Genomic DNA, 26564 nt, shown 5'->3' with positions numbered 1-26564 from the left:
TTCTTCTTCTCTCTGGCTCTTTCTCTCTCCACCTCTCTCTTTTTCTATTCATCCCCTCTCTCTACTCCCACCCGCACCCCAATGACTCTTAGAAAAATGAGTTTAATGTATTTATTAACAACGCATAGTACTTTCAAATAACATAATGAAGTTGGTGACCACAATTTATATGTAAAGATAAAAGCTGAGTTTTGGATCAAAGTAGATTAATATTGTTGCTTCTGACTGTTTAATACCCCTTGTTCCTGAGGACGCAAAATGTTTTGGCTGTGGCAGCCTAATATCCTTTCTTTGGAATTGTCACTGAAAACTTACTCCACATGTACTTGATATTAACCTTAACTGAGTTACAGATTTTTTAAAGTCTCATAAACAAAGTATCTAATATAACAGTAAGTATTTGAAGGGGAAATTGAAATACTACCTCATTTGAAGAATTTTCCTGGGAACTTGACACAGGAACAATTTCATCTGAATTAACACAGCTGCTGACATTTGGAAATAGTTCATCCAAAGATGATTTTTGTACTGAGGACAGATCAATCTACAAAAGAATATATTACTCTTTTGTAGAAGTTAAATGTTGCAAAACCAGTTATTTTTAAATAATTAAAGGAAAATTGAAACATACTATTTCATTAGAAGCTTTGTGACATAGAACTTGACATATGAACAATCTTATCTGAGTTAATATAACTGCTGACAGTTTGGAAATAGTTCTCCAAAAGATGCATGCTCAACTGGGGAGAAATCAATTTATAAAGAAGATTATAATACTCTTTAACTTTCAAGTTATTATTTAAATAGGTATTTTATTAGCTTCAGTATCGTGTAATTTTTTTCTTATTCTTCATCCAATTAATATTCATAAGGGGCCTATTAATTGAAATCCATCTACCCTTTCTGTGAGCCAAACGCTGAGATAGACAAAGACACAGAGTCAGAGATAGAAAAGGACAGATAGAAAGAGAGATCAAGACAGGTTGGTGGTACAGTATTCTAATCTTCTTTACTTTACGTATAGCAATATATAGAATACTTCCAATGAAAGTATGCTTGTGCAATGGCAAAATAAAAATACTATTGTCTGTGTGCAATATCCCCCTGGGGTGACAGAAACAGAATAAAGGGGAACAAGAAAATAGGTTCTACGTGTGCAAATACGAATACTTACCTCTAAACCAGCTGTTTGCGAAGTTGGAGTACTTGTTAACAGGCCTCTGCTTTTCTTATCAAGAATAGTGGGGTTTGTGTTCTATCAATGTTTTGTGAAATAGGGGATTGAATAGCAGAAAGAAATAAACTACTTTAATACTGTAAAAACGCAATTTAAAATTAGTAGACTAAATCATAATATATTATACTAATAAAAATTTAATCTGCTAATTATATTTTTAAACCATTAGACAGGTAACTAAAGAATTTTCTGGCTTGAGCTAGGTCAAACAACTCTCAAAAAAACTTTATGTGGTGCAACAACTATTTGAGAATACTTTGGTTGAAATCACTACTAATTTAGGAAGAAAAGCTAATTAAAGTTTTCAATTATGAAATGGTGCTTTGATTATCTTTGTTAACTCCTAAGAAAGATATTTTACTTATAGCATTTGTTTAATTCCTATTATATACTGGAATTTATGGAAAGGGATTATAAATTATTTCTGAAGCTGTTAAAACATGTAGCAAGGATACTTGATTTAAAATACACACATTTAGGTGTTGGGAAAATTGGACAGATATATGCAAGAAAATGAAACTAGACCACCAACTTACACCATACACAAGAATAAACTCAAAATGGATAAAGGACTTAAATGTACGACAGGAAACCATAAAAATTCTAGAAGAATCCAAAGGCAACAAAATCTCAGACATATGCCAAAGCAATTTCTTCACTGATACAGCTCCTAGGGCAGTTGAAACTAAAGAGAAAATGAACAAATGGGACTACATCAAAATAAAAAGCTTCTGCAGAGCCAAAGAAACCATCAACAAAACAATAAAAAAAACCCACTGCGTGGGAAAACATATTTGCCAACGTCATATCTGATAAGGGCCTAATCTCCAAAATTTATAGGGAACTCATACAACTTAACAAAAAGAAGATAAACAATCCAATCAAAAAATGGGCGAAGGATCTAAATAGACACCTTTCAAAAGAGGACATTCAGAAAGCCAAGAGACATATGAAAACATGCTCAAAGTCACTAATCATCCGAGAGATGCAAATCAAAACAACAATGAGGTACCATCTCACACCTGTCAGAATGGCTATCATCAACAAATCAACAAACAACAAGTGCTGGAGAGGATGTGGAGAAAAAGGAACACTTGTGCACTGCTGGTGGGAATGCAGACTGGTGCAGCCACTATGGAAGACAGTATGGAGGTTCCTCAAAAAGCTGGAAATGGAACTCCCATTTGACCCTGTGATCCCACTTCTAGGAATATATCCCAAGAAACTAGAAACACCAATCAGAAAGGATATGTGCACCCATATGTTCATAGCAGCACAATTCACCATAGCTAAGATCTGGAAACAGCCTAAGTGCCCATCAGTAGATGAATGGATTAGAAAACTTTGGTACATCTACACGATGGAATACTATGCTGCTGTAAAAAAGAAGGAACTCTTACCATTTGCAACAGCATGGATGGAACTGGAGAGCATTATGCTAAGTGAAATAAGCCAGTCAATGAAGGAAAAATACCACATGATCTCACTCATTCATGGATAATAAAGACCATTACAAACTTTTGAACAATAATAGATACAGAGGCAGAGCTGCCTCAAACTGATTGTCAAACTGCAGTGGGAAGGCCAGAGAGGGTTGGGAGGCAGAAGGGAGGGGAGTAAGAGATCAACCGAAGGACTTGTATGCATGCATATAAGCATAACTAATGGACATAAGACACTGGGGGGTAAAGGAGGGCAGGGGATTGTCAAGGGCGGGGGGTGGGGGAAGGACACATATGTAATACCCTTTGTAATACTTATTATAATATTAAAAAAATAAAATACACACATTTGAATGCATATAGATATTTTCATTTATGGAACATCAAAGTTAAAGAAAGTACAAAGCAGGATACAGACTAATTTTCTATTTCTTTTTTTTCATTTTCTATTTCTTGAAGATGCAGAGGCAAAGAGACAAATTAAGAGTGAGACAGAGAAGAGAAAGAAACAGGATTAGAGGCTAAAGAGTTTAAGAAAGAGAGGGAAGGACTGTTAGAGAGAAGGATAGAGAGAGAGGGGAGGAAGGAAAGAAAAAAAGAGAGAAAAGAGAGGAGGAGGAGGAGGGAAGGAAGAAGGGGAGAATTAAGAGGTGGGGATTAGAGAAGAAGAGATAGAGATGATGGGGAGATAAAAGAGAGAAAGAAAAATAAAAGAAGATTAAGAGGAGAGAGGGAGGGAGAAGAACGGCAGATAAGACAAAGAACAGAGACTGAGCAGAAAAACTGAGATTGATAGTAAAAGAAAGAGTCAGAGACAGAAAAGAACACATACAGAGAGATCAAAACAGAGACTGGGAGGAAAGAGAGACAGAGCTTGAGACTGAGAGACAAAACCAGGGAGAGCAAAGACAAAGAAACAGTGATAGAGTCAAAAAGAGAGAAGATAGGAAGCTTCCTTTCTAGCCATCAACTGCCTTTCAATTCTTAGATTCCATGAAACAACCATATCCCTCAGATAAATGTCTGAATAGGTGTCTATTATATGCTGCCAAGTCTGGAACACAAACTCAGAGTTAAAACTTGAACAGCATAGGAAAGTTTATTAGATTTATTTTTCCTTTATTTCCTCTTTGCTTTCTTTCAGGATTAAAAATCTCTGAAACTGCCAGCATGGCTCAGTGGTTAGAGTGTTGGCCCATGCATTGGAAGGTTTTGGATTTGATTCCAGTAAAGGGCATATACCTGGGTTGCAGGTTTAATCCCCAGGCCCAGTCAGGATGGGAGCAGGAGGCAACCAATCAATGTGTCTCTCTCACATCGATGCTTCTCTCTCACTTATCCCCTACCCCCCCCTCCCTTCTACTCTCTCTAAAAATCAATGGAAAAAATATCCTTGAGAGAGGGTTAACAGGGGGGAAAAATAACACTCTGAAAATAGTTGTTTGTTCAAGATATAATCTGGAATAGTTCATTAGAAATTTTTTTTTATCAAAATAATAAGAACAAGCCCAGCTGGTGTTGTTCAGTGATTGAACGTTGACCCATGAACCAGGAGGTCATGGTTTGATTTCTGGTCAGGGCACATGCCCAGGTTTCAGGCTTGATCCCCAGTAGGGGGGTGTACAGGAGGCAGCCAATCAATGATTCTCTCTCATCATTTATGTTTCTATCTCCCTCTCCCTCTCCCTTTCTCTTTTAAATTAATAAAAAATAATATACATATACGTATATAAATGTTTAAAAAATACTAAGAACAAAAATGTTATGAGCATATTTACCTGGTACACTGAATATGACATCTCTCTAATTTATTAGCTATATAATCTTTTAATTTCTTCACCTGAACAATAAGGATTATTCTACCCCTAGGGACTACCGTGCAAAGGTTACAAATAAAACATGTATTTTATTCTGGTGCTTGGAGAGTAGGAGATACTCAATGATAACTGTTATTACTATTACTGTGGCAGCCATGCAGGTGCTCTGCTCAGAACTTGAACAAAGAACCTCCTGGTCCACTGCAAGGGGTGCAGCTGGCTCTCAGTCCACTGCAAGGGGTGCAGCTAGCTCTCAGTCCACTGCAAGGGGTGCAGCTGGCTCTCAGTCCACTGCAAGGGGTGCAGCTGGCTCTCAGCCACTGCAAGGGGTGCAGCTGGCTCTCAGCCACTGCAAGGGGTGCAGCTGGCTCTCAGCCACTGCAAGGGGTGCAGCTGGCTCTCAGCCACTGCAAGGGGTGCAGCTGGCTCTCAGTCCACTGCAAGGGGTGCAGCTGGCTCTCAGTCCACTGCAAGGGGTGCAGCTGGCTCTCAGTCCACTGCAAGGGGTGCAGCTGGCTCTCAGTCCACTGCAAGGGGTGCAGCTAGCTCTCAGTCCACTGCAAGGAGTGCAGCTAGCTCTTAGTCCCCAGCGACAGCATATTTAGGATCTGCTTCAGTTTTCGGGCTGAGGCCATTATCTTTTCAGGCAAACCTCAGCCAATGTCTGAGCACAAAAGCCCAACATAAGATTCCTATAATGGCAATCTTTGCTCCAGACCTCCCCACTGGGAGGGCTTCTGTCAGATCTGCAGTGAAGATTGGGGTTCTCTTCCTCAGTACTGCCTACGGAGGTGGCAGCCATCTCCTACTCAGCACCATGGCTGCCCTTAGGCCCCTGTGAAACCCAAGACCACCAAAAAGAGGACCAAGAAGTTCATCCAGCACCAGTCATACTGATATGTCAAAATTAAGCATAATTGATGGAATACTAGATGCATTGACAATAGGGTGCAGAGAAGATTCAAGGGCCCGATCTTGATGCCCTTGGTTATGGGAGCAACAAGAAAACAAAGTACATGCTGCCAAGTGGCTTCCTGGTCCACCACATCAAGGAGCTTGAAGTGCTGCTTATGTGCAACAAATCTCACTGTGCTGAGATTGCTCACAGCATCTACTCTAAGAACTGCAAAGCTACTGTGGAGAGCAGCCCAGCTGGCCATCAGAGTCACCAATCTAATGCCAGACTGTGCAGTGAAGAAAATGAATAGACAGATTGTGTGCACATTGTATTTGTGTTAATAAAACCATAAAATTCTGGCATTAAAAAAGAGACTGAGGCTACTCCTGCCCAATCCTGCCTCCTTGCTGCTTTCATTTCTCATGTATTACCTGCTCCAATACACCATATGAACTCTTAATTCTGTCTGAATATTTTTGTACCAAGTGACATAATTGTCAACTATCAGTCCAATTACAAAACATTTACCTGTATACAGCTGTAAGTATAGCACCTCTGCATTTCCCCCTAGATTTGTTAAGAAATTATGCATATCTAAATCCCAATAAGTACATTTTCTTTTCATAGTTTTTTCAGGGAACAGTAAAAGACTAGTGCTTACCAATGCAGGTTCCAGCGGCTGAGACAGCAGAACTTTGGTAACTGATTTACCACCTGCATTGCTTTCAAGAACAGACTTCTGTTGAGATGATGGAACCTTGATTTTTAGAAGAGAGCTTAACTTTGTTTGAAAATTTGTGTCTCTAGGTTCAGGATCTTTTCCAGGCTGAAACAAATTCATAATCATGAAATACCATCCACAGGCTATAAAAAATGTATAGCACTTCTCAGATGTCTTATTTTTGTTGTAAGCTATAATAATAAAACTGTAATATGCTAATTAGACTAGAAAGCCAAATGGCCTTCTGGACATCCTTCCGGACGAAGCTGCAGTGGTTAGAGGCAATCAGGCAGGCAGGAGAGCAGGTAGGGGTGATCAGGCAGGCAGGCAAATGGTTAGGGGTGATCAGGCAGGAAGGCAGGAGAGTGGTTAGGAGCCAGCAGTCCTGGATTGCAAGAGGGATGTCTGACTGTCAGTTTATGCCCGATCCCACAGCTGGACTGCCAGACATCCCCGAGGGGTCCCAGATTGCGAGAGGGTGCAGGCCAGACTGAGGGACCCCCCCCCCCCGCACAAATTTCGTGCACCAGGCCTCTAGTATATGTTATAATTGTTACAATTAAGATATATATTATCCTATTATCTATCCTCTTAATTTGAAAAAAGTTTTAAACAAAATCTTTTTTTTAAATTTAAGATTTTCTAGCCTGGCTGGTGTGGTTTAGTGGTTGAGCATTGACCTATGAATCAGGAGGTCACGGTTCAATTCCCAGGCAGGGCACATGCCTGGTTTGCGGACTCCATCCCCAGTAAGGGGCGTGCAGGAGGCAGCTGATCAATGATTCTCTCACATTATTGATGTTTCTATCTTCCTCTCCCTTCTTTTCTGAAATCAAAAAAAAAAAAATTTTAAAGTATGATTTTGTATACAATATTTAAGGAAAAAATATGTTGCAAGACAAAATGGTTTTCAATATACTCAGCTCAAAAAATTTCCCTACCACATTTAAGGCAACATCTCCCCAAAAGTGTTCTGTTAAAAGAAAACAAATGATAATTAGATCTATCTATTGCTCAATATTTAAAACTATGTCTTAGAGAAAACATTAAATATGTCTTCATTATGCAATAATCATCATCCACGATCCTTCTCCTGTCATATTCCTTCCTTTTCTACCACCATCCATCATAAGTACTTTTTTATCCCATTCTCTTTATAATTACTTTCTTATCCTTTTCTCTTTCCTAAAACTCAAATATTCTTTCCTCAGCTGTGTTTAATCCATTAATGAGTCCATCAAAGGCATTCTTCATTGCTGCTATAATGTTTTTAATATCTAGAATTTCTTCTTTTTTGTTTTTGATCTCTATAATTTATTTTTTTTTGATTCTTTCCTAGAATTTCCATCTCTCTGCTCATACTATCCATCTATCTGTTCTTGGATGTTGGTTACTTTTTTCTACAATGCCCTTAGTATAATAACCATACTTATTTTAAATTTATTTTCTGATAATTCGAACATTACTGATAACTCTGGATATGATGTTGTCCAGTCTCTTCAAACTGTGTGGGTTTTATGTTTGTTTGTTTTTTTACCTTTAGCATGCCTTGTAATTATTTGCTAAAAAGTGGGCATGATGTACTGGGTAATAGGAACTGTGGTGAATAGGCCTTTAGTAGTGTAAGATTTGGGGGGCCAGGAAGCAGTCTATAGTTTTGCGATTAGGTCTTAGTTTTTTGTCTAGCTTGTGCCCCTCGACTGTGAACTTCACCAGTGTGTCTGTTTTTTCTCCCCTTAGGTGGGACAGCATGGCTAGAGGAGACTGAAGTTATGTATTTCCTTTTTCCCAATGTGAAAGGCTAGAGGGAGCTAGAGTTGAGTATTTTCCTTCCCCCACTTGGGAGGATAGAACTGGTTATTTTCCTTCTCCTAGAAGGGTTAGGCTCTGATGATACCCTAGCAACTTAGACTCTAGTGAAATACTTTCTCCTGAGGGCAGGCTCTGTTAAGAAAAACAGAATAGCCTAACTGCATGGCTCAGTGATTGAGTGTCGACCTATGAACCAGGAGATCATGGTTAGATTCCCGGTCAGGGCACATACCCAGGTTGTGGGCTCGATCCCCAGTGGGAGACATGCAGAAGACAACCAATCAATGATTCTCTCTCATCATTGATGTTTCTCTCTAATTGTTAAGCTCTTGGAGGTAAAACTCACAAAAGTGTGAAGGGCACCTAATGACTGGTTCCTTCTTAAGTTTTTTTAAAATATGTTTTTATTGATTTGAGAGAGAGAGAAGGGAGAGGGATAGAGATAGAAACATTGATGAGAGAGAAACATCATTGATTCATCATCGATTGGTGCCTCCTGCATGCTCCCTCAGGGGATCAAGCCTGCAACCTGGCATGTGCCCTGACAGGGAATTGAACCGTGAACTCTGGTTCATAGGTCCATGCTCAACCACTGAGCCACACCAGCAGGGCTATATTACATTTTCTCAGTGAATTATTTATTGCCTTACATTTTTGCTGTTTTATTAAGAATGTCTCAACCTTCTCACAAATCTGAGTGACCAGAGCATTGCACTACGTGTAGCAATATTTATTGAATAAATGACTGCTAAACAGTGTGTGTGTGTGTGTGTGTGTGTGTGTGTGTGTGTGAAGATAGCAGTATAAATCAGTACATATTCGAAACTAAGTGGTGAGTGGTATTTATAACAAACAGTGCAAATTTTAAAATAAAATATGAGGACCACTAATGTGTGAGATAGATCAGAAAGATGACATGCAAGGCAAGGAGACCAGTGAGGTAGATACTGCAATAGTCCAAACCTGGAGGAATGACAGGAGAAGGAATGGCCAGATGAGATAGCTATTTCAGATGAAGAGTGAAGAGAATGTGGCAACTGATTATGGGAAGAATTAGGGGAAGAAAGAGTTAAAAATGTTTCTGATGTCTCAGCTAAAGAAATGGTAACATTATTGGTGCCAATCACAGAAATGCAGATGTCTGAAGATGCAAACTTATAACCTAGCCCTTGGTTCTATCCTTGGCACAGTATCCAGCAGAGTATGTGAGTAAATCTCATTGATTTCAAAGGCTTATTAGTCACAGACATATATTCTTTAATACATTTTTATTGATTTCAGAGAGGGAGGGAGAGGGAGAGAAAGATAGAAATATCAATGATGAGAGAGAATCATTGATCGGCTGCCTCCTGCAATCGATCGAGCCCATAACCCAGGCATGTGTACTGACCAGGAATCAAACCATGATCTCTTGGTTCCTAGGTCGACACTCAAACACTGACCCACACCGGCCCAGCCCCCTTAATACATTGTGGATGGATCACGAGAATTCTAGCTTCATATTACAGTGTTTTATAGAGTATCACACTTTAAAAAATATATTAGCTTGTAAGAATATGTAATAAATAACTTCAAAATGCAATGGGTATTTAATTTAATTTAATTTAATTTTTTAAATGTATTTTATTGATTTTTTACAGAGAGGAAGGGAGAGGGATAGAGAGTTAGAAGCATCGATGAGAAAGAAACATCGATCAGCTGCCTCCTGCACACCTCCCACTGGGGATATGCCCGCAACCAAGGTACATACCCCCAACCGGAATTGAACCTGGGACCCCTCAGTCCTCAGGCCAACGCTCTATCCACTGAGCCAAAACGGCCAGGGCAATGGGTATCTAATTTTAAAGTGTGCCTTTAATGTTTATGTAAAACGTTTTTTGTACTCCTTCAATAGAAATTTATCTGGCCACTGGGTAAAGCTAGCAATAAAACTACTGGCCCTCAATGTGTTAAGTTTTTAATTTTCAGAGTTGTCCACACTGAACTTCCAGTAATTTATCAATCATGTTTTTGTTTTTCCTACCCCAGCACTGGTTCTCAAGGAGGTTTCTGTTCATGTGTTTTTGCACCAGTTAGTTGTGATTCTCTGTATCCACCTGTCTTTCCAAGTTTTGGTGCAGCAGTATGCCCTGTGACTTTATTTGATGGATCAAAAAGTGAGTTGTTGATTTTTCAGTTTGTTCAGGTTTTTACTTGTTGTTAGGACAGAGTGGTGACTTCTAAATTATTTACATACTGGACTGGAAATTGGAAGTCTTCCAATTTTTCAAAATTTTTTTATAAAACTGGACCTCCAAGTAGCATTTAACATTGTTGACTACTCCCACTTTCAGGAAAAACTATTTTCTTGGCTTCTATGATACCATATTTTGCTTATTTTCCTCCTTCTCTCTGTTCACTCTTCCTTTTCTACCTGAATGTAGATTTTTCCAAGGATTGATCCTGGACCCCTTTCTCTTATGAACTCTATATTCTTTCTCAGGTGATTTTATCCATTTCCATGAACTTAATCATATCTATAATATTATACACTCCTCTTCTATTTTCCTGGCTTACACATTTATAGCCAATGGCTCTTCCAACATTTTCATCTTTGTGTGGTCTCAGACCTCCTGCCTTTCCTATCACATTAAATAGCACTTTTATCCACCAAAGCTGCTTAAGACAGAAATCTAACAGTCTTTGTTGATACCTCTCACTCCTTCATCCTCTATATTCAATCCATGAACTTTATAGGCAAAATTATCTTGAGTTCATGCATATTTCTTGTCCTCCCTATTCCTAGTCACTGTATACAATGACATTATGGAAAGAGTACAGGTTTTAGATCCAGAAAGACCTGCCACAGCTTCTTAAACATATTGGTTAACATGTAAACCTCATTTTTCTCAGCTATAAAAAGGTAAAAACAAAACAAGCAAACAAAAAGCTTACCTGATAGGAATGCATAAATAGAGATATAATTAATGAAAAGTGCTTAGAATAATGCTTAGCATAGTGTAGCCATGTAGACAGTAGCTCCTGTTTATCTAAATAAAGTCCAAAGACCTGTAGATTCCAGGCCTAATATAGTAATTCACAAGTATTCCTCAGCCTAAAGCACTGCTCTGGCTACACAGCAAATGTCTTATTGATTTAATGATTAATAGACATCCAATTATCCAAAATGAAGTTGGAAAAATTATAAATTTTAATTAACTTCCATTAAACTTATATATGTTACATACTCATGTAACAATAATCCTATCTAATAAAAGAGAAATATGGTAATTAGCCGTACCTCCGCTACCCTTCCCATTGGCTAATCAGGGCGATATGCAAATTAACTGCCAGCCAAGATGGCGGCCGGCAGCCAGGCAGCTAGAAGCGAACAGGAGGCTTGCCTGCTTCAGTGACAGAGGAAGCCAACGTTCCCTGCCTGCCGCTGCTGGCCTCTGAGCTTGCAGTTTGAAACATTGTTACAAATATAGAAGCTAAACAAAACCCCAGTAACCTGCTTTCAGCCAGCCGGGATCTCAGAGCTGGAGTTGAAACAGTGTTTTGATTATAGAACCCAAACAAACCAGATACCTGCTTTCAGCAGCTGAGGCCTCAGAGCTGGAGCCAAGCCTCAGAGCTAAAGCTGGCCCAGAATAAAAAAGAAAAAAGGAGCGGTTGGGAGCTTCAGACACCCGCCAGCCTGAAAACGGCCCTCAGCCCCTCACCCAGACTGGCCAGGCACCCCAGTGGGGACCCCCACCCTGAAGGGGGTGTGACCAGCTGCAAACAGCCATCATCCCCTCACCCAGGCTGGCCAGGCACCCAAGCGGGATCCCCACCCTGATCCAGGACACCCTTCAGGGCAAACCAGCCGGCCCCCACCTGTGCACCAAACCTCTATCCTATATAGTAAAAGGGTAATATGCTTCCCAGCACCAGGATCAGCGAAGCCACGAGGCCTCCCGACACCGGGATCAGCGTGACAGGGGGCAGCGACCAAACCCCCTGATCGCCCTGCGGCTCTGTGTGTGATAGGGGGCGGGGCCACAACCTCCCTATCCGCCCTGCTCTGTTCCTGACAGGGGAAGGTGCCCCAACTCCCTGATCAGCCCTGCTCTGTGCCTGATAGGGGGGAGCTCCTCAACCCCCTGATCGCCCTGCGGCTCTGTGTGTGACAGGGTGCGGCGCCTCAACACCACCCCCCCCCCCCCACGAGCCCTGCTCTGTGTGTGACGGGGTAGAGCCATAGCCTCCCCATCAGCCCTGCCCTGAGTGTGACAGGGTACAGCGCCCCAACCCTCTGATCTGCCCTGCTCTGTGTATGACAGGGGGCGGTGCCCCAACTCCCTTATCGGCCCTGCTCTGTGCATGACAGGGGGGAGCTTCCCAACCTCCTGATTGACCCTGTTCTGTGCATGACAGGGTATGGAGCCCCAACCCCCCTGATCGGCCCTGCTCTGTGCGTGACAGGGGGTGGCACCGCAACCTCCCCATGGACCCTGCCTTGAGTGTGACAGGGGGCGGTGCCCCAACCCCCCAATCAGCCCTACCCTGAGCATGACTAGGGGTGGCATCGCAACCTCCCAATCTACCCTGCTCTGTGCATGACAGGGGGCGGCGCCCCAACTCCCCAATCAGCCCTGCTCTGAGCCCGACCAGGGGCTGCACCTGGGGATTGGGCCTGCCCTCTGCCACCCGGGAGCAGGCCTAAGCCAGCAGGTTTTTATCTCCCGAGGGGTCCCAGACTGCGAGAGGGCACAGGCCAGGCTGAGGGACTCCCCCGCCCCCCCGAGTGCACCAATTTTTGTGCACCAGGCCTCTAGTGTAATATAATTGCTAAACTCAAAAAGTGTTTTGAATTATTGACTTAAATAGCTGAAAAATTATTCCTATAAAAGTGTTGGTTAAAAATATGTCCTATGTTAATAAAATTTACAGTTTATATAGCTATTCTGCTTTAATACTTGCTTTTTTCTTTGTTTTTTCAGGTGTTAAAGGGTAAGTTTTCTCAGCAAGTACTTCACAAGCTGCATTATCTACAAATAAAAACATACTTTACAATTTTAATTATTTAATTTATCATTCACTATAAGTACAGAAAACTCAAATATGAAAAACACTAATAACTGACTTTGTAATAATTTTAGAAGAAAAAATATATATGTTGAATAATCTGACAGATAGAATAAAGTATTCTTTAATTTTTTAAAAATATTTTATTGATTTTTTAATAGAGAAGAAGGGAGAGGGACAGAGAGTTGAAATATCGATGAGAGAGATCGATCAGGTGCCTCCTGCACGCCCCCTACTGGGGATGTGCCTGCAACCCAGGTACATGCCCCTGACCGGAATTGAACCCGGGACCCTTCAGTCCGCAGGCCGACGCTCTATCCACTGAGCCAAACCGGTTCGGCGAATAAAGTATTCTTTAAAATATATTTATCTCAAGAGTTCCAGGTTTCACAGGAGTAATTAAACTCTATATAAAATGCTGATAGAAAAGTTGCAGTAGAAAGAAAGAGCCTGGCCTGGCTGGTTTGACTCAGTGGATAGAGCGTTGGCCTGGGGACTGAAGGGTCCCGGGTTTGATTCTGGTGAAGGGCACATGTCTGGGCTGTGGGCTCGATCCCCAGTAGGGAGCATGCAGGAGGCACCAATCCATGATTCTCTCTGATCATTGATGTTTCTCTCTCTCTCTCCCTCTCCCTTCCTCTCTGGAATCAATAAAAATATATTTTAAAAAAAGAAAGAAAGAGAGAGCCTAAAAATCTCAGGAAAGTGGAAATGGAAGGATAATTAATGAAGAATTTTAATCACATACACTTTCTCTACTTATTGAAATGTAAATAACTGTTGCAGTCAGTTTCCTCTGATGTCTGGTAATATCAGTGAATGAAAGTTTGAGGAGACAGGATTTTCAGAATTTCAAACTATCTTTTTCTAAATATTTATTAACTACAAAGAAAAACTAGTAACTTTATAATGGAGAAAACCAACAGATACCACATTAATCAAGTATTGAGGTTTTCTCCAGTGATATGAGAAAAAAGAATGTAAAAACTCACCTACAATTGCAGAGAGGTTTGAAAACTGTGGTGCCTTCTCTATTGCTACTGCTTTACTGGTATCCAGAAGAGTAGAATTCTTGCATTGCATGTATTCTTCCAACTTGGGACACTCCCAATCTAACAAAGCAGGGAGAAATGGCACAAAACTTTGAACAATAGCACACAAGTGGCAGGTTACCTTTCCTACTTCAGCTTAGGTCCCCAGCCCATGCACAGTTCTGATAACTAACATTTTGGATGAGAAAGAGAAAAAAGACAAGCCTTGGCCTATTCCCATGCTCTAACCCACTCTTTCAGACTTTTGCCCCAAGGAGATTATTGATCTAAGGGACAGACAGCACACATGGGAGCTCCTTGTCATATTTTATGTATGTTATACCTATGTCCCATTAACTATCATATCACTAAATAACATAGTGTTATTATTTGATGTCAGTTTTAAACTTTCCATTGACTTCCCACTATGGGAAATTTAGGCTATTGGCAGTGCCCTCTGTGGTCCTGGATCTGTCTCTTGCTTCAACAGTGTTTGGACAGAACAGATCCAGAGATGCCCCTTCTTCCAGCCTCTGGCCACTCTCTAATGTCTTATCCATTCACCACCTTCAGAACCACATCTAAGACCAGCCAACACACCGGGTTTTTTTTTTCTACCTTAACTCCTCATTGCTGAACAACCATGAGCTCCCAAATTCGGCAGAATTATTCCACCGAGGTGGAGGCTCTGGTCAACCACCTGGCCAATCTGCACCTGTGGGCCTCTTACACCTACCTCTCTCTGGGCTTCTATTTTGACCTGATAATGTGGCTCTAGAGGGAGTGGGTCACTTCTGCGAGTTGGTGAAGAAGCCCGAGGATGTTGAGCATTTCTTTTTATTTATTTATTTATTTTATTTATTTTTGTTTAAAGTATTACATATGTCTCCTTTCTCCCCATTGACCCTCCCAGCCACACCCACCCCTGAGGGCATTCCTCCACTGCCCCAGTGTCTGTGTCCATTGGTTATGCTAATATGCATGCATACAAGTCCTTTGGTTGATCTCTAACCCGCCCCCCCCCCCATTTGTCTCTGGATCTATTTTTGTTCATCAGTTTGTGTTGATCATTATACCCCACATATGTGTGAGATCACGTGATATTTATCTTTCTCTGACTGGCTTATTTCGCTTATCATAAGGCTCTTCAGTTCCACCCATTTTGCAAATGGTAAAAGTCCCTTCTTTTTTATAGCAGCGTAATATTCCATTGTGTAGATGTACCACAGTTTTCTAATTCACTCATCTGCTGATGGGCACTTAGGCTGTTTCAAATCTTAGCTATGGTGAATTGTGCTTCGATGAATATAACGGTGCATATATCCTTTCTGATGGGTGTTTCTGGTTTCTTGGGATATAGTCTTAGAAGTGTGATTACTGGGTCAAATGGGAGTTCCAATTCTTAAAGTTGCAAAACAAGCACAGTGGCCACATTCTCTTCCAGGAGGTGCTAAAGCCGTCCCAAGATAAGTGGGGCAAAACTCAGGATGCCATGGAAGCCGCCCTGGGCTTGGAGAGGCACCTGAACCAGGCCCTTTTGGAGCTGTCTGCCCTGGGTTCTACCAGTGCAGACCCTCATCTCTGTGACTTCCTGGAGAACCACTTCCTGGATGAGGAGGTGAAACTCATCAAGAAGATGGGCAACCATCTGACTAACATCAGCAGGCTGGCCGGCCCCCAGACTGGGCTGAGTAGTATCTCTTCAAAAGGCTCACCCTCAAGCACAACTAGGAGCCTTTGGAGCCCAGAGGCTTTTGAGGGGCCCCTCTGCATTCCCCTGGTGTCTGGCTTTTACCTGAGCCTCTCCCCAAAGTACTAGCCATTCTTTTAACCACCCTAAAGCCCTCTCCCATGCACTGAACCAAATGAAACAATAAAGTTTTTTGCAGCAAAAAAAAAAAGAAAGAAAAATGAGGCTATTCTCTTTTACATCCCTGTTCCCACCTCTCCCATTGTTCTCATATTACTATATCACATATTTAATTAGATGAACATTCAATGTAAACATTATGGTAAAGTCTACATAAAAAACACTATTTATTCTTGTGGTATGCTACGACTACCTTTTGCTTTCCCTGGGGTTAATAAAAGTCTTTTTGTTTGCTTAGTTTTCTCTATTTTTCATCTATTTAACCTAAAACTACAAAATTGTATAAATCCATCCTATTTATTCCATTCTCTGATGTTCTGAAGTTCATAATGCTCTATCTTGGTGTTTTTCATGTTGTGCTAGGCTCTTTTAAACCAGAATATTCTTTAGAAAATTGTGTTATTGATTTCAGAGAGGAAGGGAGAGGGAGAAAAAGATAGAAACATCAATGATGACAGAGAATCATTGATCGGCTACCTTCTGCATGCCCCCTTTTGGGGGTGGGGCCCATAACCCAGGCATGTGCCCTGACAAGGAATTGAACCATGACCTCCTGGTTCATAGGCCAAATGCTCAACTGCTGAGCCACACTGGACAGGCATTAAGGCTAACATTCCATTAAATGTATATATATTTTCTTTATGCATTCATCCACCCATAGACATTTAAGTTATTTCCACTCTTGGCTATCTATATATATAAGCACCTAAGCGACCGAACGACCAAAGGACAGGACAACTGGTCACTATGATGCGCACTGACCACCAGGGGGCAGACGCTCAACGCAGGAGCTGCCCCTTGGTGGTCACTGCACTCCCACAGGGGGAGCACCGTTCAGCCAGAAGCCAGGCTCACGGGTGGCGAATGCAGAGGTGGTGGCAGGAGCCTCTCTCACCTCTGTGGCAGTGCTAAGGATGTCCAATTGCCAGCTTAGGCCTGTTCCCAAGGAGAGCAGACCTAAGCCGTAAGTCAGACATCCCCCAAGGGCTCCCGGACTGCAAGAGGGCACCAGGCCTCTAGTTTTGGATAAATATCCAAAAGTGGGATTACTGGATCATAGGGTAGTTCCACTTTCAATTTTTTAAGGAACTTCTATATTGTTTTCCATAATAGTTGTATCATTTTACATTCCCATCAAAAGGGTAGGGTTCCAATTTCTCCACATCCTTGCCAACACATCTTTTTAAAAATAACCATTCCAACAGATATGGTGGTATCTCATTGTGGTTTTGATTTGCATTTCCCTGATTAGTGATGTTGAATGTCTTTTTATATATCTGTTTGCTAGTTGTGTCTTCTTTGGAGGAAAAAAAAACCTATTCAGGTCCTTTACCCATTTTTAATCATGTTATTTGTGTTCCCCTCCCCGCCCCCCAGTTGGAGGAATTTCTTAATATATTTTTAAAAATATATTTTTATTGATTTCAGAGACTGGGCAATATATTTTTGAATACTAATCCCTTATCATATATGAAGTTTGCAAATATGTTTTCCAATTTTGTAGGTTGCCTTTACACTGTTCATTGTTTTTGCTGTGCAAAAGCTTTTTTGGTTTGTATGTAGTTCCAGTCGTCTATTTTTGCTTTTGTTACCTGTGCTTATGGTGTCATATCCAACAAATCATTGCCAAAACCATGTCATGAAGTTGTCCCCTATGTTTTCTTCTAGGATTTTTATAGATTTTGATCTTATGTTTACGTATTTAATCCATTTTTAGTTGATTTTTGTGTATGGTGTAAGGTAAGGGTCCAATTTCACTTTTTGTATGTGGATATCGTTTCCCAACATCATTTGTTAGACTACTCTTTCCTCATTACGTATTTTTGGCATCCTTGTCAAAGATTAGGTGACTGCATACACATGGATTTACGTCTGGGCTCTCTATTCTGTTCTACCTGGTTTATGTCTCTTTATGCCAGAATCATATGGTTACTGTAAAATATAATTTGCAATATATTTTGAAATCAAGAAATTCTGTCCATTATTTCAAAGTGAGGTATCTAAATTCTCCTACTATTGTATTATTTTATTGCCTGTTTTTGCTTTTAGTTATGTCAGTGTATACTTTATATGTTAGATACTCTGATGTTGGGTGCATATTTATTTAAAATTGTTATATGTTCCTAGTGAGTTGAACCTTTTATCATTATATAATATCCTTTTTTTTGTCTTTTGTGATAGGTCTTGACTTAATTTCTATTTTATCTAAGTATAGCTATTCTTGCTCTATTTTGGTCACCATTTACATAGAATGTCTTTTTGTATCCCTCCACTTTCAACATGTGTGTCCTTAAGTCTAAAGTGAGTCAGTCTTTTAAAAACCACTCAGCCACTATCTTTTGATTGGAGAGTTTAATCCACTTACATTTAAAGCGATTATTGATAGCGAAGGACTTACTATTACTATTTTGTTAATTGTTTTTGTTTTTGATAGTCCTTTTGTCCTTTTTCCTGTCTTGCCATCATCCTTTATTTTTTATTGATGTACATATTGACATGCTTTGACATCTTTCTATTTTTCTTTTGTGTATCTTCTATAGGTATTTTCTTTGTGGTTACCACGAAACTTAGTTTTAACATAAAACTAATAAAAACTTCAATCATATACAAAAACTCTACATTTTACCTTTCCCCTCACAGTTATTGCTGTTACAATTTACATCTTCTTACATTGTGTATTAACATATTTTTATAGTTATAATTATTTTAAATACCGTCTTTTAACTTTTATACTAGAATTAAGTGAATTACATACCAATTACAGTATTAACTATTCTGTATTTGTCTACATACTTACTAGTGTTTTATGCTTTCATATTGCTGTTTAGAATCTTGTTTCAATGTGAAAAACTCCCTGCAGCATTTTTTATCAGGCATGTCAAGAAATGATTAACCCCTTCAGCTTTTGTCTGTCTGGAAAGGTCTTTATGACTTCATTGTGATTTTAAGGATAGTTTTGCTAGTTATAGTATTCTTGACTGACAGTTTTTTCTTTCCCCACTTTGACTGTATCATTTCACTACCTTCTGGCCTGCAAGGTTTCTGCTAAGAAATATATTTATGGTCTCATGGGGTTCCCATTGGCATATCAAGCCACTTTTCTATTGCTGCTTTTAAATTCTTTTTGACTTTGACAATTTATGTGTCCTAGTGTAGATTTCTCTAGGTCATCTTATTTGAGGTTCTTTGTGCTTCCTAGAATTGAATACACATTTCTTTTCCCAGATTTGGGATTTTTTAGCCATTGTTTCTATGAATAAGCCTCTCTCTGGAATAAATATTTTGACCTGTTTGATTTTTCTCTTCACTCTGAATTCACTAATTCTTCTGCTTGATCTAGTTGGCTATTGAATCCTTTTATTAGATTTTTCAGTTCATTTATTTTTTCCTTAGTCTAAGATTTCTGTTTGATTCTTAAAAAGTTTTCTACACCTTTCTTGGAATTCTCACTACTTTCATGCATTGCTCTCCTAAGCTCATTGAACATCTTTAATGATGATTATTTTGAATTCTGTTAGATAAGTGAGATGAAAACTTGCATGCTAGACTAAGCTGCTATCTTTGTTTTCATCACCCATCAGTCTTCCAGAGATGTCAGGTCCCATAAGTACTCTGGAACAGGCAAAATGGTATCCAATCCTTTGGGTAGCTCCAAAAAAATTAGAATGTTTGATGCCTGGTTCAGTCCTTTCCTTCGCTTGCAGGGAGAATCTTGGAGCTAGGGATTTCATGCCAATTATATGGCACCATGCTGGAAGTGGGGTTTATGGTGGAAGGGTGTCTTGAATTTTCCTACTGGCTTTGATGTGGCTGGTTTCATGCTTTTCTGAAGTTAAGAAGCCCCTCAACTAGTTTCTAGATTCCTCACAAATGGGATTAGTTTATGTATTGCTGTTGAATTGGTGGGTAGGAGGGTCCATGGCTTCCTATTTCAACAGCTTTCTGATGTCACTCCCATATTTTGCTTTGTTTTTATCTCTATGTTTTATGCTAGAGACTCCTCAGAAGTCTGGTGACTCCTGGCTCTCTGCTAACATTTAAGAGGGAGCCCAAAAAGCTTCAATGAACTCTCTGTGGCCTAATTGTGGCTTATCACAAGGTTGGCTTCACTGTAGGGTGTTCTTGTCAGTTTCATCAAAGTACTACTGTAGTCACTATCTTTAGTTATGTTTTTCTAGGGTTGCTCAGATTTCTTAGGAAACTGTCTTCCATTCTCCTGTCTGGAAGGTTCAAGTCTGGGTGCTAGCATTCTGGAAACTGAGCAGAGAAATGAGCTGTTGGGTAGGATGAGAATAGGCATTGGTAAACAGGTCCCACAATTTAGAATGTATAGTTTCATTTATTTTTTTTTCTAATATATTTTTATTGATTTCAGAGAGGAAGGGAAAGGGAGAGAGAGAAACATCAATGATGAGAGAGAATCATTGACAGGCTGTCTCCTGCATGCCCCCTATTGAAGATCAAATCCGCAACCTGGGCATGTGCCCATGACCAGAATCGAACTGGGCTCTATCCACTGAGCCAAACCGGTTAGGGCTATAGTTTCATTTAAATCGCCCCTCTTCTGTGTTCAATACATTATCTGAAGAAGTTCGCTTTTTCTGTATAATAAATAACCCCAAAATTTCAGTAGCATAAAATGAAAGCATTTATTTATTATTCCCGTGTCTACTGGTTGGCTCAGGCAGCTCTGCTTTAGATTCCAGGTGTGCTGATCAATTGGGCAACCCTCTGCACTCTCCAGATTGCCTGGGCCACTCTGCTCTGTGCCGGTTATTCAGGGGTCCCACTGGAGCTAATTAGGATATATTATTCTCTTGATGGCAAACATGTAAGAGGACAAGCCGACCATTTAAACATATTTCAAAGGTTTGTATATGTTTCATTCACTAATATCATATTGCCAAAGCAAGTCACATTGCCAACTCCAAAGCCAAAGCGTGAAAAGGAGGTTTTGGTGAGGAAGGGAAGTATGCTTTCTCAAAAAGATCATTATTCATTGGAAGATTGTGGACTAAGGAACAATTTTTATAGTAGAGCAACTTAAAATTGAAATTATTTTCTTACCTAAATAATCTGATCCTCTGAAGAGTTCAGGTGATGGGAAGCTACTTAAATTCTCTTCAAAACTCTTGCATTCTATAGAAGAATCTGTGATTGAATAGCTTAGAAGAGAGCTAGAAATATCATGCTGCAAACTTAGTCCTGTAGAATAAACAATCAAAAAGGACAAAATGTTTAAATAGTAAACAGATTCAAAATCTTAAGAATTCAAATTTGTAGAAATGTACTTGTAGTTGTATGTTAAGAAAGTAAAATTACTTCTACATACAAATGAAAAAATATACTATTGGTAAACCATTTTATCTTAGAAAATAATTGTTTTTGATGTACAGAAAATGCATTATAACCCTTTTCCATTGTTTTTCAAAGTTTTATAACTTATTCCTTCCCTATTTTGGTTCAGTTATAATTCTTGACTCAAAAATCTAAGTTTAATATATAAGTTACCCACTAACTAGCTGAAGAGAAGAAAGGGTGATTCTAGTAATTCCATTCAGAAAATAATGTCCCTAAATGTAGACAAATAAGTCAAAGGAACTGAATAGAGAGCCCAGAAATAGACTCACACATATATGAGCAACTGATTTTTATCCAAGATGCAAAGGCAATTCAGTGGAGAAAAAATATTCTTTTAAAAAAAATTATGCCAGAACTGAATACCCATATGCAAAAGCAAAACAAAAAATTTGCACTCATATCTTCTATCATATAAAAAATTAACTATTAATGTATCATAGATCTAAATATAAATCCTAAAACTACAAAATTTCCCCCCCAAAAGACAACAAAAAAAAACCCAGAGAAAACCTTCATGATATTGGGTTAGATTTATTTATTTATTTATTTATTTTTTTATTGATTAAGTCTGTGGTTGGCAAACTGCGGCTCAAGAGCCACATGTGGCTCTTTGGCCCCTTGAGTGTGGCTCTTCCACAAATACCATGTGCGGGCGCGCACGTATAGTGAGATTGAAACTTCATGGTCCATGCGCAGAAGTCGATTTTCGGCTAGGGCGAGTCTATTTTAAAGAAGTACTGTTGATATTTGGCTCTGTTGACTAATGAGTTTGCCGACCACTAGTTACATATGTGTCCTTATCCCCATGTTACCCCCTGTCCCCCCCACTCATTCCTTCACCCCCCTGTTGTCTGTGTCCATTGGTTAGGCCTATATGCTTGCATATAAATCCTTTGGTTGATCTTTGATATAACAATAAAAAGATAAGTCATTAAAATAATAGAATGATAAATTAGACTTCATCAAATTTAAAATTTTCTCTTCAAAAGAGACTGTTAATATGAAAAATAAGCCACAAATTAAGAGAAAAGATTTGCAAATGCAATGGAATTCAGAATATAAAGAACTGGCCCAGCTGGTGTGGTTCAGTGGTTGAGGGTCAACCCATGAACCAGTAGCTCATGGTTTGATTCCTGGTCAGGGCACATGCCCAGTTGCTGGGCTTGATCCCCAGTGGGGTACATGCAGGAGGCAGCCAGTCAAAGATTCTCTGTCATCACGATGTTTCTCTCTCTCTCCCTCTCCCTTCTTCTCCCTGAAATCAATAAAAATAAATGTTAAGTAAAAGAACTCTGAAAACTCAATAATAAGGGGGGGGGGGGGAAATCTCAGTAAGAAAATGGGCAAAATATTTTAACACAGAATCTCCCAGACTCAGAGGTCTTAAAGTCATCCTTGTGAGAGTGGATTAGAATAAAGAATTTTCCAGTAAATTATTGTGATAGAACTCTTTTCACAGTTAATTTCTATTCATCTCTTTGCATATATAATTTCTACTCTTCTTCAGATATGAATTAAATTGCTATTCCCTCATGGAAGCCCTCCCTAATCTCCCAACCAAAACTCAATTAGTTACACTAAAGTCAATCCCTTTTTTGTAGCACTTATCACAATTGTAATTTACTGGTCTGTTAGAAGATGAGGGCCAGAGCCCTGGCTGAAGGAGTCATCTTAGACTAGGAGAAAAACACCTCTTTCACTGAAATGGGAAGATGACAGAGATATAAATTGAAGCATATGCTTATAAGAAAGAAAACTGAGGGAGTTCACATCTGACCATCTTACCTGATACTAGTTCACCAGCTGATGAACTACTGTCAATCTGGAGATCATCAGTCACTGAATCCTATGTGAAATAAGAATTAAAGATAACACAAATTATGAGATTGAATATTTTTATATTATAATATTGTATCACATTGATTTGGCCATTTTGAAAATGAAAAACTAATATCAACTTCGTATATTAGTTTCATATGTATAATAGATCCTTTTAGCTTACTGATCACAGATATAATTTGGTACTTAATATTAAATCTGAAAATAAGTTATAGACATGTCTAGGGAGTCAACAAAATAACTGTCAGTTAACTACTATGGGATACCCTAGAAACCAGAAGATAAAGGTGAATATCTTCCTGATCCCCTAAGTAGGAAGGGCTTTTTTCCTTATACATAGGAATCAAAATAGATCAAAAAATTGACAGCTAAGTCTAAAATACCAGAAATAAAATGTTAAGTAAAAGAACTCTTTTCACAGTTAATTTCTATTCATCTCTTTGCATATATAATTTCTACTCTTCTTCAGATATGAATTAAATTGCTATTCCCCCATATATATATATTAAAGACCAAAATATATGGAAATATTTGTTATATATGTGTTGTAAAAGTATAAATATCTTCAGTATATAATAAACAACTATTTCACAAAAAAGAAACACAAATGGCCAATGAAATAAGAGAAAAAATTCTTACCTTTACTAGCACTCAAAGAAATGGAAAGTGAAACAATATTCCACTTTTCATCTATCAAATTTGGCCTGATCCGCGCAGGCCAGGCCGAGGGACCCCACTGGTGCACGAATCTCTGGTTAATCTCTTTGGTTAATCTCTTCCTGCCCTCCTCCCTCCCCCATTCCCTCTGAGATTCATCAGTCTGTTCCATGTTTCCATGCCTGTGCATTGAGCATCTGCCTCCTGGTGGTCAGTGCATGTTATAGCTAACGGTCAAATGGTCAAATGGTCACTTGGGCTTTCATATAAATAAATAAATAAATAAATGCACGTGTGTGTGTGTGTGTGTGTGTGTGTGTGCGCGCGCGCACACACACACACACACACACACCCCATATATATATATATTAAGTTTCAGGTAAGATGGTGCTGATTTACCAACATGAATAAAAAAATTTAAATATGATCCAACCTTTGACTCATTGGAAAGTATTTTTCTTGGGACAACAATTGAGGAACACAAAAAACCTTCTGCAGTAAGATATCCACTGATAACTATAACAGCAAAACCTTGGAAACAATTTTAATCCTCCAACTACAGGAAAACAGTTATTCAAATTATAATATATCTGTAAGACAATGCATTATGCAAGACACTAAAAATTATATCTATATATTTAAATATTTTTGTTTTGTGTTTTTTTTTTTTTTTTTAGAGAGAGAAGAAGGGAGAGGGAGAGAGAGCAACATTGATATGAGAGCAGAACATTGATCTGCTACCTCCTGCATACCCCCTACCTGGGATCTAGCCTGCTACCCAGGCATTTGCCAGGAATCAAACTGGCAACCTTTCAGAGTATGGGACAATGTGCAACCAACTGAGCCACACTGGTCAGGGCTAAAAAGCATATTTTTGAAGACTATTTAATGTTAAAGGAATTTACAATAACATAACTTGTAAAATGAAAAAAGGCACAAAATCAGAATAGGAAGAAATATATAAAAATTAGAAGAAGCTGCTTAAAACACTTCAGTAGTTTGAATCATCTACAAGGAACACTTAATAGTTATAATTGAAGGGAAAATCCTTAAAAAATGCTTTTTGCTGAATATGCCCTTCAATAAAAAAAAAAAAATGCTAGAGAGAAAATACTGGAACATAACTATCAACTTTAATGCTAATATCAGAGGAGTCACAAATAATTTTTTATATCCGAGTCTCTCCAAACTACTGCTACCCATCTTTAAAATACTGAACAGAGTCCATATTAAATGCAGATCAAAAAGTTATATAACATTCTAAAGGTAATGAATCCTGTTTCTAGTCGTTAATGGGAAAACATGAAAATGGCTTTAAAATGTTACCAAACATAAGGGAGTTAGAAACACAAGAAACATTAGAAAGGTTTTATATCTGTCATGCAGAAAATTAGCCAGTGTCAGACTATTCTGAAATTTTTGTCAAGGGAAAGAAAAAACAAAAATGCATGGCTATGAATCTGCCAGAATCAGAAATTCAAGGCTCTGTCTGAAGACACAGCATCAATGTTCATAAAAACATTAAAAAGCTATGTAGTCTCTACTGAACAAAGACCACATTATACTTTCATCTGGCGGTACAGCAGGTACTGTGTATCCACGGGTCATAGGAGAAACATACATACGCTCAATGGAGCAATCTTCTCATCCTCAGTCTCTTCTTCACTAGTGCTACTTTCCCGCAGGCTTCTCTCTCCTGCAACTCCTAATTGAGAGCTAACAGACAAACAACACGATTAGTTTGCACCGTCCGGCCTTGGTCCTCCAGGTCTCTGTTCCCCGTGGCACACTGTTCAGACTCTGAAAGGCTCTTTGGGGGACAGCCTTAGGGAAAAGGAAGGAGCAGAGTTGGTGAACTGCACCAATACCCAACTGATGCCATGAATGTTTTCTGGGTGTTTTATCTCACTTGCTTTTAGGTGAGTTGGCAAAATTTCCTCTTTTAAATAGTTATTTCCTGAAGTCAAATTTCTGGGTCTATGTTCTGAGAAGAACGGAATCAGAGTTTCTATTTATTTATTTTCTTCGTTGACTCTGAGAATGAGAGGCTCTTGGCTGCTAGGAAATTAGGATTGCAGGTTTGAGGAGGAGGCCAGAATGCACAGGGCCGTTCCTCGCGGCTACGCACCTGGGCAGCCCAGGGCTGCTTCCGCCCCGCCCACTGCGCTCCGCGTTCTCGGCGATCTTCCGCAGCCCGTGAGCTTTGCCGTGTCCTTTCGGGCCTGAAGGAGGGCGGCTCGTGTCATGGCCAACGCCTGGGAGGCCAGCCTTCTGGCTCCGGGGGTCCCTGGGAGCGAGGCCCAGCTGCCAACTCCCTCCCCCACCCGCACCTCCATGCTCCCACGCAGGCCAGTCTGGCAGCGCTTACGGTGGGCAGCGAGCCGTCGGCTCGGACCTGGGAGTGCCTCTGCCATCACCGGTGGGCCGGGGTCTGGCGTCGGGGTCAGGTTGAGCCTCTGGCCGGTCCTCTTCTTGCGGGTGTAGACCCGTAGCGGCCACATTGCCATCCACCCGCAGGCGTCAGGGACCCTTGTCGTCGCCTTCCTGAGGACCTGTGCTGCTGCCGGAGGGAGTCCGGTCCAGGGGCGCCTGCGGAGCAGCCTGCGAGGAGTACGGGGTAGAAAAGCAAAACGTCGCACCACCCAGCCCGGCGCTGGACGGCGCAGGAAGGGAGCTGTCCGCCTCACTCCCGCCTTTTTATCTCGGCCGCGCCGCGAGCTGAGGCTTCTGGGAAGATGTGTGTGAGAAGGCCGCGCGCTGAGGCTTCTGGGAAGATGTGTGTGAGAGGGCCGTGCGCTGAGGCTCCTGGGAAGATGTGTGTGAGAGG

At 40.0% G+C, this 26564-nt stretch overlaps 1 protein-coding gene across 1 annotated transcript in view; it reads right to left on the bottom strand.

Annotated features, from left to right (window-relative positions):
* The window catches only part of MEIKIN (meiotic kinetochore factor), a 31625-nt gene extending 5387 nt beyond the window's left edge, over window positions 1-26238 (bottom strand). Inside the window, exons 1-10 of the mRNA XM_070414213.1 lie at window positions 26106-26238; window positions 25866-25959; window positions 25363-25453; window positions 23027-23087; window positions 20948-21085; window positions 13900-14091; window positions 12875-12942; window positions 6056-6220; window positions 1175-1255; window positions 425-544 (exon numbers count right to left, since the gene is read on the bottom strand). Coding sequence (XP_070270314.1) covers window positions 425-544; window positions 1175-1255; window positions 6056-6220; window positions 12875-12942; window positions 13900-14091; window positions 20948-21085; window positions 23027-23087; window positions 25363-25453; window positions 25866-25959; window positions 26106-26238 — 1143 coding nt within the window. The remainder of the gene's footprint in view (window positions 1-424; window positions 545-1174; window positions 1256-6055; window positions 6221-12874; window positions 12943-13899; window positions 14092-20947; window positions 21086-23026; window positions 23088-25362; window positions 25454-25865; window positions 25960-26105) is intronic.
* Window positions 26239-26564: the final 326 nt, after the last annotated feature.

Source organism: Myotis yumanensis, unplaced genomic scaffold (assembly GCF_028538775.1).
Source record: "Myotis yumanensis isolate MYYU_CA2020_CCGP unplaced genomic scaffold, mMyoYum1.0.hap1 SCAF_5, whole genome shotgun sequence".
NCBI classification, from domain to species: domain Eukaryota; kingdom Metazoa; phylum Chordata; class Mammalia; order Chiroptera; family Vespertilionidae; genus Myotis; species Myotis yumanensis.
This window is presented reverse-complemented; position numbering and strand designations above follow the sequence as displayed.